This window comes from Sipha flava, unplaced genomic scaffold, assembly GCF_003268045.1.
Source record: "Sipha flava isolate LNK unplaced genomic scaffold, YSA_version1 38_pilon_pilon, whole genome shotgun sequence".
In the NCBI taxonomy this organism is placed as follows: Eukaryota; Metazoa; Arthropoda; class Insecta; order Hemiptera; family Aphididae; genus Sipha; species Sipha flava.
Window position 1 is genome coordinate 2,124,221 of NW_020273099.1, and position 17,684 is coordinate 2,141,904.

At 27.0% G+C, this 17,684-nt stretch overlaps 2 protein-coding genes across 4 annotated transcripts; one reads left to right on the forward strand and one right to left on the reverse strand.

The window, feature by feature from the left end:
• Positions 1–485: 485 nt before the first annotated feature.
• On the reverse strand, positions 486–11,195 carry LOC112688338 (PTS-dependent dihydroxyacetone kinase, dihydroxyacetone-binding subunit DhaK-like). Of its 2 annotated transcripts, none has more exons than XM_025561496.1 (13): positions 11,028–11,195; positions 9,511–9,678; positions 8,134–8,197; positions 6,854–6,961; positions 6,694–6,791; positions 6,529–6,618; positions 4,551–4,754; positions 2,776–2,935; positions 2,094–2,332; positions 1,296–1,452; positions 984–1,222; positions 737–885; positions 486–659 (listed from the first exon to the last, which is right to left on the reverse strand). In XM_025561496.1, exons 2-13 carry the CDS (start codon positions 9,652–9,654, stop codon positions 539–541), a joined length of 1,773 nt encoding a protein of 590 aa, XP_025417281.1. In that variant the 5' UTR covers positions 9,655–9,678; positions 11,028–11,195; the 3' UTR covers positions 486–538. The 2 variants fall into 2 exon arrangements, with proteins under 2 accessions (XP_025417281.1, XP_025417282.1); XM_025561497.1 differs by having other exon boundaries at positions 11,024–11,195.
• Positions 11,196–15,634: 4,439 nt separating this feature from the next.
• Positions 15,635–16,790, forward strand: LOC112688339 (small ubiquitin-related modifier-like). Of its 2 annotated transcripts, XM_025561498.1 has the most exons (3): positions 15,649–16,010; positions 16,126–16,243; positions 16,310–16,790. In XM_025561498.1, exon 3 carries the CDS (start codon positions 16,313–16,315, stop codon positions 16,700–16,702), a length of 390 nt encoding a protein of 129 aa, XP_025417283.1. In that variant the 5' UTR covers positions 15,649–16,010; positions 16,126–16,243; positions 16,310–16,312; the 3' UTR covers positions 16,703–16,790. The 2 variants fall into 2 exon arrangements, with proteins under 2 accessions (XP_025417284.1, XP_025417283.1); XM_025561499.1 differs by lacking the exon at positions 16,126–16,243 and having other exon boundaries at positions 15,635–16,010.
• Positions 16,791–17,684: the final 894 nt, after the last annotated feature.

Sequence of the window (17,684 nt, forward strand, 5' to 3'; positions counted from 1 at the left end):
TTAAACATGCTTATAGTTTAATTATTAAATAGATTCATGTATCTATTAAGATATTTAAATACACTGACGATTTTACATAAATTTAATTTAATATCATACTTACTTTTAGCATCTAATTAAGGACTCCTTATATATATTATTAAGACTAATTTAGGTAATAAGTAATTTTTAAGTTCTTATATGTTTCATGTTTAACTATTTTTAATAATTTTAATAAATACATTTTTATTGTTTTAAAGTTAAAAAAAAGCTTTCCATGGTTTAATTTTTCAACTAAATTACATTCTATTCATTAAACATTTAAAAAAATGTATATGATTTAGCCTAAACATATTTAATTGTATACTTACTATGTAATGCATTAATTTAGATATCAATTATTTTATAATTTATTTATTTTTACAAATTATATTTACATAAATACAATTCTTTAATAAAAAAAATATACTTAATATTATTTCTCATTTATTATGAATCACCAAAGTAAATACAATTAATTATTTTATTTTAACACTACATATTTAAATTGATAATTTTTTTATTCTGTGTTATTTTTGTATGCTGTATATATTGAGTTAAACCATACTGCTACACCATGAGCTCCAGCATCCATTTTACCAACAGATGTAACACTTTCTACATAAGAAGCCTTACCAAATCTAAAAAATAATCAAATTATTTTGCAATTAATATAACCCAAAAAAATTAAAAATTAAAATAAGATTTTTAAACTAACTCTGCTTTCATTTCTTTTACATTTTTGCAAACATCTTGTACATTCTGTAATGCTTTTTCTAAAATGTTTCTGTAATCTTTAGAGCTAATTTTATAACTTACGTTACTGTATTTCAGAAATACTTCATATATTGCTATTATTGGATCAAACTAAAAATAATTTATTAATTATTTTCATTAAAATTATATTTCTTATATTATGGCTAATAATATATATATATAAGTACAAAGTAGATTTTTATAATCACCATAGTTTTATCTCCTTTTCTGGCACTTGAATATTTCATAGCGGTTTCTAGAGCATTTTGTAATGCCCCTGTCCAGTCTAAATAGTCCTTAGAAGCCAAATGACTTGCAGCTCCCGTCAACAATAAACTATAAAGAGCTCCTGAAGCACCACCCATTTTATCTTCACAAATGAATGCTAATGAATACAAAACACTAGCTGGATGGCTTAACGGAAGTTTATTTAGAGATGTTAACATTTCTAGATAATTATATTACAATACTTTTTAAATTATAGAATTATATTTTGAAGATAAAAAAAATTAGAATTCTACCTGAAGCAAACCGAGAAATAGTTGAACCGTTGTCACCATCACCAATTTCCTGATCCAGTTTGTTTAGAACATCAACATTTTTTAAAATATCTTTTCCTATTTGTGTCAATATATTTTTGAATACTAGGACTGATTTTTCTGATATACATACACCTAACTATATATTAATATATGTTACATTACAATATTAAAATATTTTCAATCATTTTTTTATTATCTTTAAATTAAAAAAAATCATAAAGAATTTATATATATTTCTTATAAAAATGTAATATTCTAAATCAATGTGGGTAAAAACTAGAAAAATTACTTTTATAATAATTATCATTTGATTGCAGTAAAATATTAACATCATAGTTAAGAGACCCTAAATTAATTTAATCATGGTCATAAAAATTATAATTTGATTGGCACTTTATATTTAAACTATAAAATCTATAAATAGCCAAGTATTTATTAGCATTTAAGAAGTAAATACCTACATTCGCCATGTGGTTAAATTAAATAAACTTACTGTCAAAACTCAAATTATCCTTGTATAAGAAGGCAGTATCTATAATTACAAACATTTATTATAAATGAAAATTTTGAAATTATTTTAGGTTTTGGTTACTATACAATCAAAATAAAATGTGTAATGCATATTATTAGAGTTTTTTTTTTTTTTTTTATTATTCAAGGTTAAACATAAATTTACAAATATATATTTATTTTAAGAAGTTGAGAATATAGTAAAATTAATTTAATAATCGACCACTCATGATTGTAATTACTTATTATCTTCACAATCATATTTACTTTAGAATTTATGTCATCAAGAGTTGATGAAATGATATTTTCTTGTATTCTTTTCTTTGTTGAACTGCTGATACTCAAATGATTTCCTGCCCAAGCAAATGCAGAAGTTTCTTCGTCGATATAATTAATCCATTCTGGGTTATCGCTCACATCAATAACACTTAGTTGAAATCCATACATATTTAATGATACAAGAAATGTTCCAACAAACATACGACTAATATTAATTTTTTGTTGCTCTATAGTTTTAACATTTTGATTTATATTAATTTAATAATTATATCAGTATATTATATTATTAACTATAAATAGTAAATATATATAAAGATTAGTATTATGTTATAGAACCAAGAAACTAATCTCTTATTTTGTATTCAGGACCGTATTTAAAATTTTTCCCTAAAGTACAACACTGAAAACAAGTGTCTTCAACTATTCATCAAAATAAATATAAATTTACAATATTACATTTATTTGTATTCAAAAATATTTCAAGGGCGCTATTGCCTACCAAACCACTCTTTAAATACGACCCTGATTGTATAGATATCATTATCCTAGGCCTCGATATGAGTTTAAACTTAGTGAGGCCTAGTAATCATTTTGATATTATAATAAATAAAATTATAAAATTCAATCATAGTTTTAAATAAATATAAAAAACTATAGGTTTTATACTTACCAAAGTATTCTTTGGTGTATTTAGCCAATGCACCCAATTCAATATGTGATACTAATCCTAGATTATTTACTATCAAACAAATAACACTAAATTCTTTTAAACCCAATGTACTACATATTTTATCTACTGCTAAACAGATCAAATCTTTCACATCACATGCCTAAAAAGTAAAATTATAATGATTTATTTATTAGTGTATTATAGGGTAAACGTAAATTGCGCCCGGTATTTTTCAGGTATAAATTTTTGTGTAGTAAATTGCGTCCAATAGAAATATTATATTTTTATGATAGTCATATATTATTACTCAGGGGACACCATGAGGAGGCGACTATCACTGTCCTTCAAAAATGTTTGGTTTACTTGAAATGAATAAATTAATTAATAAAAATAGGAAAATTAATATATATTTTTTTAATATTATGGTATTAATTATAGTTTTTTATATATTTTTTGCTAGGTTAAAAATATTAATAAAAAATACGAATCTAGGACAAAATATCCTGTACTAAAATATCCAAGTCAAAACATCCAAGGTTAAAATATTCAACGGATGAAATATCCAGGGATAAAATAACCAATGTATAAAACAAAATATCCAAATAAAAAAATAATAAATCAGTATATCTGTACATAATTTTTTTATTTATTTTTTATTTAGATAAATTGTTCGTTTTTAAATCAAAATTAACATTATTTAATATTTTTTAATATAGTAATAAAATAATAATAGTAAAAATAAAATTATGTTATGTTGTAACGCCCTACATTAAATAAAAGTTATAATTATTATATAACACAACATATATCTTTATTATTATTATTTTATAACTGTTATATAAAGTATTATTAATGTTAAATGTTATTAAAATGTGATTTAAATATGAACAACAATGTATTTAAATAAAAAAAATTATACAGGTTTTAATAATACAGATTTTTATAATTTTTTTTATTTGGATATTTTGTCCTATATATTGGTTATTTTATCAGTTGAATATTTTAACCTTGGATATTTTGTTACAGGATATTTTGTCCCAATACCAAAAAATACAGTTATAAGTTATCTGCATAGTAATGAGACATCTTCACATATTCAGCCCTTGTAATAGTGTTTTCATTGCATTGTTGAATAATTTTTTTATTTTTTTTTATTTGGTGTTTTGAAATGTAGGAACAACTGAAATGTATGAACCTATAAGGTTAGGTGTTTAGTTATTAGGTATTAGATATTATAGGTATTTATACTAATAATAATTTGTACTAATTTATACTAATATTTATAATATTCATTTTTATATACATTTCAGATTGTAACTAATATTTTATCCATAAAATTATAAATATGAGGTTACTTAGATAGTAGATACTATGGGCGCAATTTACTGTACCCATTTTAGACACCGAAAAACCCCGGGCGCAATTTATTATAGTACTTTTACTACCTACTTAATGTGGGCGTAATTTACAAGCGCCCCACCCAAATTGAATAGTAGGAAAAATCAAAAGGGCAGTTAACTTTATGAATATGGGTACCTTAATAATAATAAATTAATAGTGGACAAGATTTGCATAGGTACGCTATTTTTACGTCAGATATTGGTGGGAACTTTAAATTAATGTACTGAATACATCAACTAATTAATTTCTGGAAATTGGTACCTCTAAAGTCGCACTAAATGATTCACTACAAATGTTCTTGTTATTAACATTTTAATTATTGTCTAATGATAGATTCAGATATTATATTTTCAAATTTCAATAAGATTATATACCTTAATTCTTGAAGTCCCTGCTTCTCCGTGCAATCCAACTCCAAATTCAAACTCGCCTTTTTCAAGTAAAAAAGATGGATCATTTCCTGGTACATTTGATGAAGTTGCACATATTCCAAGTGATGCTAACTTTTCATTAATTTTTTTACCAATATTCAATAAATTGTCAATACTCTCACCACGTTTAGCTAGCGCACCTAATATCTAAATGGAAAATAAAACAAAAATAATCACTATTGCAATCATAGTGATAAGTTGAACCTGATTTTTTTATGTCGAACGGAACTCGAACCGAACATCGTCAAAGTATTGTAAACCCAAATAGAACTATAATTTATATAATTTTTTATGTAATGTAATAATATATTTAATTGTATAATTTGTATAATTTGTATTATACATAATATATATGTTATATTTACATACAAATTGTGGAACATATGTAGTAGTTACCCTCATACTTTAAAAAAAAAAAATCTTTTTCTTAATTCATAAAACTATTGATTTTATTATATATTTCCTGGTGGGGGGGGGGGTTAACACCCAAAATCCCCCCTTGTGGATCCGCCACTGCATCACTAATATATGTATAGAACTGGATACAAATTTTACTTATGTTCTACTGAATCAAATTGTAATATTTTTGTATATTTTATAGTTTCATATTTTAAATACATACAAGGTAGGCAAATCAAACAGTGCAGTTTTGAAAGTTTGGTACTTCCCGTGTGGTGGGGATAGTGCGATTAAGATGGTGTCATTTCATCGGGCGGGTCATGCCGTTATCTATCATTACCATGGTTTGGTCTGGTGAACAACGGGGGCTTCGCCGTCTGTACGTTTTTTGAAAATTGTCGATCTTTCATTGCAACTCGGCGAGCTTTCCAACTGCAGTTTAACCTTGGGCGTCATTATACCGTACCTCACCATAATGTAATCGCGAATTGGGTGCATCCATTTGAAGAAACTGGTTCTACACTAAAACCTAGGGGTTCAGGAAGACCCAAGACGGCAAGTACACCCAAAAATTTGACGAGAGTGAGAGAAGCTATTGTTCAGTCGCTTACGCGTTCTGCTCGAAAGCATTCAATTGCATTGGGCATTTCTAACCGCTCAGTAAGGAGGATTTTACATCAAGACTTATTCTTCCACCCCTAAAAGATTATGATTGTCCAAGAGTTGAGTCTGCTTGAGTTTCAATGACGAAGCTGTGATAGATATTTCCTATGCACTTCGTCTCTCTGAGAGATGATGTAAGGTGGCCCGCGCGCTCACCGGACTTGAGCATTTGTGATTTTTTCTTGTGGGGCTACCTGAAGGAAAAGGTTTTTAAGCATCGGCCTCACACCTTGGAAGAACTCAAAGAGCGAATTAGGGAGGAAATTGGTGCTATACCAGTCGAAATGTGTCAAAATGCGGCAGAAAACTTCAGAAATCGCCTTCATCAATGTATCGCTGCTGACGGCCATCATCTTTCTGATGTCATCTTTAGAACTTGATACATAAAACGGTATGATGTACTGAATAAAATTAAATAAATATAATGTCTGTAAGTTGCGTAGTTTTTTGTTAATATCCTTTCAAAATTGCGCTGTCTGTTTCGCCCCACTCTGTATTTCAGTAGGTATATTTTTGAAGTTTTTTAAAAACAATATAAATTAATGTATTTGTCCCAAATATTCTTAGATTCAAGTGCGATAAAATTTAAATTATTAAAAATCTGTTACAATTTATGAATTATATAAAATATGAAACTAATCCGTCATTTTGATCACAGAAAGTTTTTAAAAAATATTTTTTAAAAATAATGATCACTTATATAATATGATCACATAAGATGGTAACACATAAATAACAATGAATCATCAATAAAAATAAAGAACTAAATGAAATATTCTACTTATTTTTGCCAATAAAACAATTAAAATTTATGTAATTTTTAATACAAAACATTATTTCACGAAAAGTATACGATTACCTTTATAACATACAATAAACCACACATTCCTCTTTTGCCTACTTTTCCACCGGGCCTTGAACAGTCATCACCAATTATTAATTCAGCCACCTGAAATTAATAATTTATTTTTATACAATATCCTTATTTTAATTTTAATACTTTACCAAATATTATATAACTTACTTCAATATTATCAATTTTTTTTGCTTTTTCGCAGGCTAATCCAAAATTAAAAACATCACCAGTGTAATTAGCTACGATAAGTATAATACCACCATTGCCTATTAAATGATATAATTCTAATTTAAACAGTTTCTATAAATAATGGAAAAAAGTTACTTACAATTATAATTATTCAAGTATTTTATTGCTTGATAAATATTCAGAGATGAGCAGCATGTAAATACGTGACCACTCACAGATGCCGATAACATCCCATCACCTACATATCCTGAAATACATAATAAACGTCCAAAGTTAAAAAAAAGGTAAATTTATTATAGTTTAATAACTCGGATTAGGAAATGTGTATTAATATACATAAAAAACCCGATATTTCTTATTTTTGAAAGTATAGTATTATGATTTCTAACTAATTATCTGGATGAATTGTCACCATGCCGTCGTTTAATTTAAATGAGATCTCCAATGGTTTACTTCAGAGCCTTGATCTATAAACATTTTGTACGAAAATTGTGTGTAAAAAAAATACTAAGCAATGCAAAAGGTATATATGGTGACATAATTTTTGTTTCACGGATAACACTAATTCTAATGGATATTCCTTTTAACTTCAAGATTTTTTTATTTATATTTTTGTTATCTTAATCATTAAAAACTTAATTTAATATGTCTTATTTTATGGTTAATATTAGACTATATTGAGTAGATAATCCTAAATTATATCTCAGGATTGATTAATTGTTCCGAAACCATATACTTATTGGCATATATATACATGTAATTTATTTCATCTTCTTTTTCCTTGCTTTTCTCCCAACTATTTGGAGTTGGCTACCTTTGTATTAAACCTTCACTTATCTTAATTATCTACATCTCCTACGCACACACCAACTATCCTCATATCATTCTCAATCATATCCAACCATCTCTTTTTTTGGTCCTTCTCTTCCTCTTTTTCCTTCAACGTTTATTTTCATAACCAATCTTTTTTTGTTTTTTCTCGACTCATTACATGCTCAAACCATCTCAATTTATTTTCTCTCACATTGTTCACTATCGATACTACACCAATTCCATCTCTTACATATTCGTTTCTTATTCTATATTCTCTTGTCAATCCACTCATCCATCTAAGCATTCTTATACCCGTAACTATTCTATTCTATTATCCTGTCAACAACCCAACACTCCGAACCATAAAACATAGTTGGTCTCACTACTCTTCTTAACATTTACATTTCAGTCTCATTGGAACTCTCTTAAAACATAAAACACCCGATACTTATCCAACCGCACTTAGGTAGATTTATTTCGTAATATTCTTAATATCAACAGTTAAGTGAAAATACATTATTAACTTTTCTTTACCGATGCATTTAATTTTAATAAAATTAAAAATGTAGCCTAATAATTGATTATCTATTTCTATATTTTACTTACCAAATGGGTAGGGTTCATGTCCCGCTCCACCACCTCCAAGTAAACATACGCGTTTTTCTGACTTCTAAAGTATATTTTATTCATTTATTATAATTAACAGTACTAGTAGTACCAGTGGTGGACTGGCCTGGGCGGAGAGTGAGAGAAATCCACCGGGGCCGCTGTCGTGAGAGGCCCCTTCGTTATAAAATTTTTTTAATAAAAATATATTACATTATAATTTTATATTCAATTATGCTATAGTTACTAAATTAACAACAATTGATTATAAAACACAAATACACAATCCTGGGGCACGAATTTTTTTACATAATATTATTATTTACTTGTAATATCGTAGATATATCTAAATTTTGCTAATATAACCGAAGAGAAAAGTGACATGGAAATCGAATTAGAAAACAAAGAAGTTAATGGGATCCATACAAATATGAATCCTTGTAAGATTGATAGTGTAAATATTCGTTTTATTTACAATGTTTATTTAATCATGATCAATAATATTTTTGTTTATGGTTTCAGGTAATGCAATTTACAGTAACCACGTCAAGAAAAATTGCTTGCATAGTATCTAAGTTTGATATATAATTTAAATTTACATGTGTCTGCTTATACTATACTATGCAGAGCGTATGCATTTTTTTTAACTTTATCAGTTGCAGAAGTTACCTGTGAACATACATTTAGTAAGCTGAAATTCATTAAAACTAAATTAAGATCCAATTCAAATTAGAAAAATTTGGAGTTTTTGCTTTTAATGTCAGTAAAAAAAGAGCTGTTAGATGAAATAGATGTCAGAAACCGTTAACTATTTAAAATAATCGTCCACCGTAATGCATCAAATGTTGAATTTATAAATTTAAATTTAAATAATAAGCATTTGATATTTCATTCATTAATTTGTTACCTATTATACTCGTATTATTATTATAAACTATTTCTGCCAGTGATGAGAATTATTCGAGCATTCGAATGTTCGACCATTCTGATATCAGTATTCGATTCTACAATACAATACGTAACGAAAATTATTTGTTAATCATTAGTTATTTGAAAAATAAGTACCTAATAAATTGTTGTCTCAGTAATGTCTAAATTTAGACAAAAGATTTTAAGTAGTAAACGATATAATATAATATTATGAATGATGATAAGTATTATATATTTCTAAAATATATTGGCGGTGCTAAACACCCTTTTAGGAGATTTTAGCCTATGATAATCGAGCACAGTGGGCTGTAAATTTTTTGATCATACAAAAAAAATTGTGGGCTCCTCAAATCTTCTCCACCCGGGCCGAAGTACTCTCAGTCTGCCCCTGAGTAGTACTAACACTTATCAGTAGATAATTTAAGCATATAAACATTTACGACTTACCAATTTTAATCCAACTATTCGACTCTCTGGGTATACATTAAATTCAGGGTAAGTGTACGCTAACCCATCAAACATTTCTTTTAGAAGAACCCGACCATTTTTCAATAAATATTTTTCGTCAGTATTTAATAGTTGGTTGGTCATTGTAGTTTTTAAAATGGTATAACACTGAAACATATTTATTTTTATAAGTAATAATACCTTTAATTATTTTCATATAACTCGCTTAAATAATTTAAACTAGTAAGACTCATCGTACTATTAATTTAAATCTTAAATTGTTATAATGCAGTGGTGTATTTTAGACTCTTTAATGCGTCATTCTAAAAATTTAAATATAGGATATTTATAATCATTTTTTCTAGTTCTACAGTATTAGCAAGGCCGGCGAGAACTTTTGAGAGTCCCGGTGCTGTGTGATTTCTGGCCTCCTTTACTTACACTTGTTTGGTTAAGCCATACATAAGTACTACTTGCATTGATTAAATATATTTAATCTAGGCTTGTACATATTTTAGTAGAGTAAATATATTTAAATTTGCATCTTATGCTACGGCGAATGAGATTATAAATTAGTTTTGTATAAAAGGCTGAGATGACGGGCCCTTTCGAAGTTATAGACCATGGAGCTCTAGTCCTTTCTACCTTGCCCTTTCGCCGGCCGTGGGTAATATAGATATAAATAAAACAATTAAATTCACAATAAATTTACTGAAATTTCCCAGTAAACACACAAAATAGATTATTAAGTTAAGTTTGTGGTTGAAATTTTTAAAATTAAATAGTAAAAATCACTTTGTGTTTTAGTTTCATATATCATATACTCGTAAGCAAGGGCATATTTGGGGGGAAGGGGGCATTCACCCCCCCCCATGGCTCGTATTTTTTTTAAATAAAATAATTGATTTATTTAAAAAATCTAATGTATAAATAATTAAGAATATAAATTACTAGTCTATCATTATAATATGACAATAAATTCAATAATGTCAATTTGATCACGGGTATCAATTTGTATTTATCTTATATCATAACATTTTTGGTTGTGGAACAAATAGTGGTATTATCTCCACAGATATTGCTGCGGTTATAGACATTTACAATCATAACCGAGATATTTATCAGATAATTTAAAGTAACACTTTTTTTACCACACATTTACTAGTTAGTCATTTTTTGGTGCATTTATGCATATTATATATTTTTGTATTTATTGGAGTTATATAAGTCCTTAATAATTTTACTCGCCTATTTTTTTTTTACAAGATAATACCTGGTACTTTTTGTTTTGCATAGGTATTTAGTCATTTTTTAATGCACAAATGCAGGCATATTTGTGTATTTTATTGAGCTAAAAGCCCCTTACCCAAATAATAATCATAATAACTGACAATATTTGTTTCCATATTCTTTAACTTGCAAATATTGGTCAGAAATATATTTTCTGTATACGCCACTGGTTGACATAATACACAAAGGCAATATAAAAATAGTAGACATAAGTTTCCATTACCTACCTGATACTCGATGCGATTTTTCAGTTACCACAACTTTAAACACTTTAAACTTCACTAACTTCAACTTCTTAATTAGTTATAATTTAGAACGACAGAACTAGAAAAATAAAAATATGTAATATTATTTAGTATTTTTATCCGAAATTATTGATAATATATTGTTATAAACTATAATAATAAATCGTAATAATCTAGACCTATATTACAGAAAAAGTAATGAGTATATGTATTTAAGAGACTGATAATTAGCTAATAATGGGCGTGAATGAATAATAACAGTGACCTAACATTAATCAAATTATTAGATAGTGTTACCAAGTAAGTTAAATTTATCGCTGTTAAATTATCACTCTTTAAATGTATGTTATTTTTTGTTAAAAATTTGAGTAATAAATATTAAATCGTGTAAACAGTATGCAATTATATAAACAAATTTATAATTAAATATAATATCTATATTATAATAATTTACACCATATCACATACTTCGACTGTTGGTGATTATGATTTTGAAGTGTTTATTGTAAAGTGAGATAATAAAATTGGAATGTTAAAAGATTGACATATTCACATATAGGCATAGGCGAATATGGGGGGGGGGGGAATTGGGGGTGCTTAAGACCCCCTGAATGCAATCAAACCACATCAAACGTCAAAATAAACTTTGTATTTTAATATTTGTTGTTTATAATTTTTATTTTATTTTTTTGGTATGTGAGAATGGTCTGAAATATTTACGAACTATCGTTATTGGAGAGAACTATATTTTTTTAGATAATAGAGGAAATAAAGTAATAAATTTATGCAATTATAATTTAAAAAAAACAATGTGTAGTTATTCAATGTTTTATATTTATATTTTTATGTTTCTATTACCTGTATATATTTGGTGCTTCAACTAGAATAAAGTAGGAGTAGCTATTTATTTTTTCTTAAATGACAAACACCTATATTAACCACTAATTATTTATGGCCTAAATTTTTAATGAATTTTAGTATTTTAGCCAACTCTCTAAGTCCAAAATTGACTATGTTACAGCAGTTTAAAAAAATAATAGTAAAATGCAAGGGATTTTCAGTATTTTTACTGTAAATCTGAAAATAATTTTTCTAGGGTTATTCCGATTTAAATTTTTGCCTCTATTTATTAAGGTGAAATTTACACATTATTATAATTTTAACTACTGTTAATTTTCACTGTTTGTGTAAGAATTATAACATAAAAACCATAAATAAGTATGTTATTAATTTCGCTACATTAAATGGAACTATTGGAATGAATAGAATAAATTAATAATTAATAAAAAAATGTAATTCTTATTTGAATAATAAGTAGGGCCCGGAATTGTATTCATTTGCATATTTTTATATATTAAACTAAAAAGTAGCTAGGTAAGACAGAAATTTCGCATCGAGTACCAGGTAGGTAATGGAAACTTATGTATACTATTTTTATATTGTCTTTGTGTATTGTATCAACCAGTGGCGTATACAGAAAATGTTTTCGGGAGGGGCTACTATGGAAAAAGTAAAATTACCACTGTAATCTAAGAATTACTAACAAAACATAGTAGGTGCTTATCAAAATTTCATTTACAGAATGTCCCAAAACGATTTTTTTTTCCCAAAACGCAAGTTCTAAATAAGCATAAAGCACCATTAAAATATAATATACGTTTAAAATAATTTTTAAGTTTTTAAAACATTTGGGGGGGGGGGTCACTAGGCCACCCCTATGTACGCTACTGATATCAATAGTTTTAAACAAATATTTTTTTGTAATATGGCAGTAATAACTATTTATAAGCTATATATAATCTGTGATACTACTCAATAATAAGGTTATCTATAACTAAAAAAATATTATTTTAAAATTAAATCAGAGGTATTAAATTTGTTAGGGGTTTACCAGGGGCGGCTCCGGAGCCTTGGTTGGGGGGAGGCAAGTTATAATTTTACAAAATCTTATAACAAAAAGAAAACAATAATTTTTACAACACAAATTCAAGTTACCAATTTTTAAAATTGGCAAAAATATCAATAATATGATCTATTTGATCTAAAATATCTACTTTATGATATACATCAGTGGCGTAAACTGGGTGGTGCAAAATGGCACTTGCAACACCACATCTAAAATGTGATGGTGCAAAGATATGTTTTTGCACTATCAGAAAATCATTGACATTTGTATACCTACCTATAATATTATTTTCAAGAGCCAAGGAAATCAGCATACTAAAAACAAAATTTGATTTTTTTTTTTTTTTATTAATATTATAATAATAAAGGTTTTAATGCTAAAATAATTCAAAATGTATTTGTTATTTAATGAAATATATGGGAATATATATAGTTTATTGGGAAGAATTTTACTTAGGAAATTAGAAAATTAGTGTGTTGGAAATTATAAATTGAGAATATGCTTCTGCACCACCAGAAATTGGATCTAATTTACGCCACTGATATACATTAATTAGACATAATGCTGATAGTCTATTTTCAGTCATCCTTGAATGAAGCTAGGTTTTTAATTTCCGAAGTGTGGAAAAACTCCTTTCGACCGTCATACCTCTGTGGCTCTAACTAAATACTTGTGTGTGTCGTATAATAGTTCATATTATAATATGCATTTTTGCTAACAATATTAATTTTTTTATAAATATATATGATAAATTCTTGGTTCTAGGACTTAAGTTGGAAAATTGGAAATTCGTACTATCTAGTCTAAAGAAATATAATATAAATAAAATCATTAATAGCGATTAACCATGGTTAATTACTATTATTATTATTATTTGTAATGCATTACAAATGTAATCGCCATTACTGATTACTTTAAAAAATGATTAATTGATTAGTAACTAATATAATTTAATAAATTAATCGTAATCGATTACGTAATTTCATCGTAAATTAATCGATTTTGCCCAACACTGCTGTACGCAATATATTCATGAGTCGTGGCTTGGCACATCAACCAACAGAACCTTTATGGCAAGGGTCACTATTTAATATTTTTGAAAGGACACATTGGGAATTTTTAACATTTTCCGAGGGGGGGGGGAAGGACCATCAAATTTAAAGCAAATATTTTTAACATATTAAAATGCGAAAAAATATTTGGCAAATTATATATATATTGAATCTTATAATAACATTTTACATCGGAAACATTAAAAAACAACTCATCGGTGGTAAATCAAACGGACAAAGCCCCTGAGTGATTCGTTTAGATTCATAATGTTGCTATAATTTATAATTATTATTATTAATTATAATTTATTTTTTTTTTATTTATAATTTGTATGTATGTTTGATTTCACCAAATGTATTCTCATAATATCAACCTGCAGAATGTAATACATTAATATATGTCGGCTAATTTATGTATATGTATATTTATATATATACATAAATTAGCCGACACAGCAAAATAAATACCCAATGGGCAACGATTAATACATAATAATGATAAATACTGATTTTGGTATACCGTTTAACGTCAAAGAAGAAGATCCAAAGTCAAAAAAGTCGTAAGTTGTTTGATTTTCAGGTAATTTTTCTAATTCTACTGGTGTATTTTTTCAACAAGTATTTTGGTGGCTGTTTTTTTGAAAATTTGTATGAGCTTGTCATGAAATTCCGTTTTAACGCATGTCAACCAACGTTTTTTAAAACGCGGATAAGACAATGCTGCTATAGCATAATAATGCTATAGCAGCATTAAGAAATTCGGAAGTAGTAAAATTTAAATAATTTCCAAATCTTTTCTCAATACTTTTTAACAACGCATTGATTATAGGTTTACAGTAAATCCAAGTATTATGGTCAGGGTTTGCTAATATTTTGATTTTTCTTCTCAACGCTAATAGGCATGGTAGTACTACACCATAATATGTATTTATCTCACCTTGTATTATATCTAACGCTTCCGAAATAGGAGCTGTACATTTAGTGTTCAGTGTTCTTCAGTGTAAATGTTCTTCTTGTTCCCGTAAACAATTTTTGTTATTTATTTCTAGAGTTCTGTTTAAATTTAAAATATTATTTTTAATGCTTAATGTGGGTGTGTGAGTCGAAGTGAGTCGTATAAACTATGCCATCGCATTTCTCCGGATCTACTTAGTGTATGTCCTAATATATTTTGAATTACTTCAGCCGATTTTGGCCACCCGGATAATTTCCAAAGAATATTACATTTTTTAATTACTTGGTCGTGTATTAAAGACAATTCAACAGAGCCTTTTATTACTTTATTTATGTCTGCAGTGGCACATAAATTAAGCATTCCATATAGACTGGATAACAAGATATAATCCCTAACAGGAACATTAATATGAAAAACAGATTTTTTTCTGATGTAACGCTCATACGGAAATAAAAATAAGTATATCCTGTTGTTAGAATTTAATAGCTAATACAAATTTACATTTCTATTGTTTATTATTGTAGGTATATATTCATGCCCATTAGATTTAGCCATAAGATAACATAATACGATAACCAAAATGTAGTGTAATATGGTGTACAATAATATATTATGTATATCTATTAATTAATATTAAATTAAATATTATTTTTTCAGTTTCTATTAACCGGGACAAACAGAATGACCAAGCGAGACACTGGGATATATCATTAAAACTGGGACTGCTCCGGTTAAATCAGAACGAATGGCAAGCCTACTTTATACATATTGGAAAATGTGTGGTTATGACGTTATGATAGCCGCCATTTTCGTTTGTATTGTCCCGTTCAAAATTTTAATATTATTAGGTTAAATTTTCAATAAACAAAAAAAGCGAATAGTTTATTAGAAATTTGTAATTTTTCTCAACATAAACATTGGTTCTTATATCTTTAATTTTTTTTTCTTAATCCTTTAAACATTGAGTAAATAGGGAACTATATTGTTGACGTCAGCCATCTTTGTTGATAATAAATATCCAGGAATCTCGATTTACACTCGTTTACTATCAGGTAATTTACTATTTACTTATTTTTTGTTTTGTTATTACCATGTGTTATTGTTTTAACAAGCGTTAATATATCTAATGAATGTGTTTTTATTATTAAACATAAAATTAAATGATAGATGTGTGTGAAAATTTGGAGATTTGCTTGGTTAATTAGTTATTTGATAAGTGTATGATTTCCCAAAATTCTCGTTTATAATCCAGATTGAGTTTTACTATTGTCCGTTGACGTTAGTGGTGAGTTTTTAAAAAGACCATTGGTATGATTAGTAAAGTGCATTTGATATTATTAACTCTTTGTAGATAATGTCAAGTAATGAAGAAGTTCCAAATCAGCCATCTACATCTGAGCAAATCAGCACTTCCGAGCAGCCTACTGAACAGAGTGCTCTTGAAGTCAATGCCAATGCTGGATCATTGGAAGTTTCTGAAGATAAATCTTCAGTGTCCGATGAATACATTCGTCTGCGTGTGATCACCAGTGAGATGACTAATGAAGTTCATTTTCGTGTTAAGTCTGCCACTACTTTGGGCCGCCTCAAACGTTCTTATTGCAGCAAATTAGGATTTCAAGTAGATGAATTGCGTTTTGTATTTGATGGGCATCGAATCACCGATGATGATACACCAAAATCTTTGGGTATGATCAATGATGATGTTATAGAAATATACCAAGAAAGATCAGGTGGTATGTAATGTCCAAGCACATTAAGATATTTAATTTTAAAATTCACTTATCTACTGATGTGTCCTTAAAATTTATTTCATATTTTGATAAATATGGGGTTCCTTATTAAATATATATATTCACAACATTTTTTCAGTTTTTAACACTAACTAATAAACTTTGGTTATTTTATTTAAAGCTATACATATTACAGTTTTTAAAAACAACAGAATATTTTTACTTTGAATTTTCTTTTTTGTACCAAATTTTGTATTAATAAAGTATGTGACCTATAGACTATTTTTCTGGTTTTTTATTTGACCTAATTTACCCTGGATTAATAATGTGAAAATAACTTGATTATTTAGCTATTATTATTATAGTATAATATGGATTATTTTAGATATTTATTATTATTCATTTTGATTATTAAAATTTGCGAACATTAATTGGTTACGTTTAATAATGTAAACAAAAGTGTACACATGTTTAAGCAGTAGCTTGTATTGAAGGCATTAATTTCTAAGACCAGTGGATTTAAAAGTATAAATCAATATAAACTGATTATAAATTGATGCTATAAATACAACATGTTAAGTATAGTTTCATCCCCAGTTTTGTCTATTAAAACATTTTTGTATTTAGATGATATCACATAATTTCAGTATCATATATGCATAGTAAATTGCTGTTAGCCTAAGGTATTTAGGTAGGTATTTATTCTAATATCCAATCTTATCTTACATCTTATATTTTATCTTACTGATTTAAATGAATTAAAAGTTAATGTTAATTTAAAATTAACTCCTGTCAAATATTTTAGTTTGTACCTGTACAATATAACATCTTTATGTAGATACAGTATGTGAACCATCTGGTCATTCTAAATTATTATTACTTTTATTGAATATAAATTATTATTTTCTTATATTTTATTTCAATGTAATAAAATTAGCAAATAATATTATTTTCACTAAAATATACTTAATTATGATAGTTATTATACTTTAC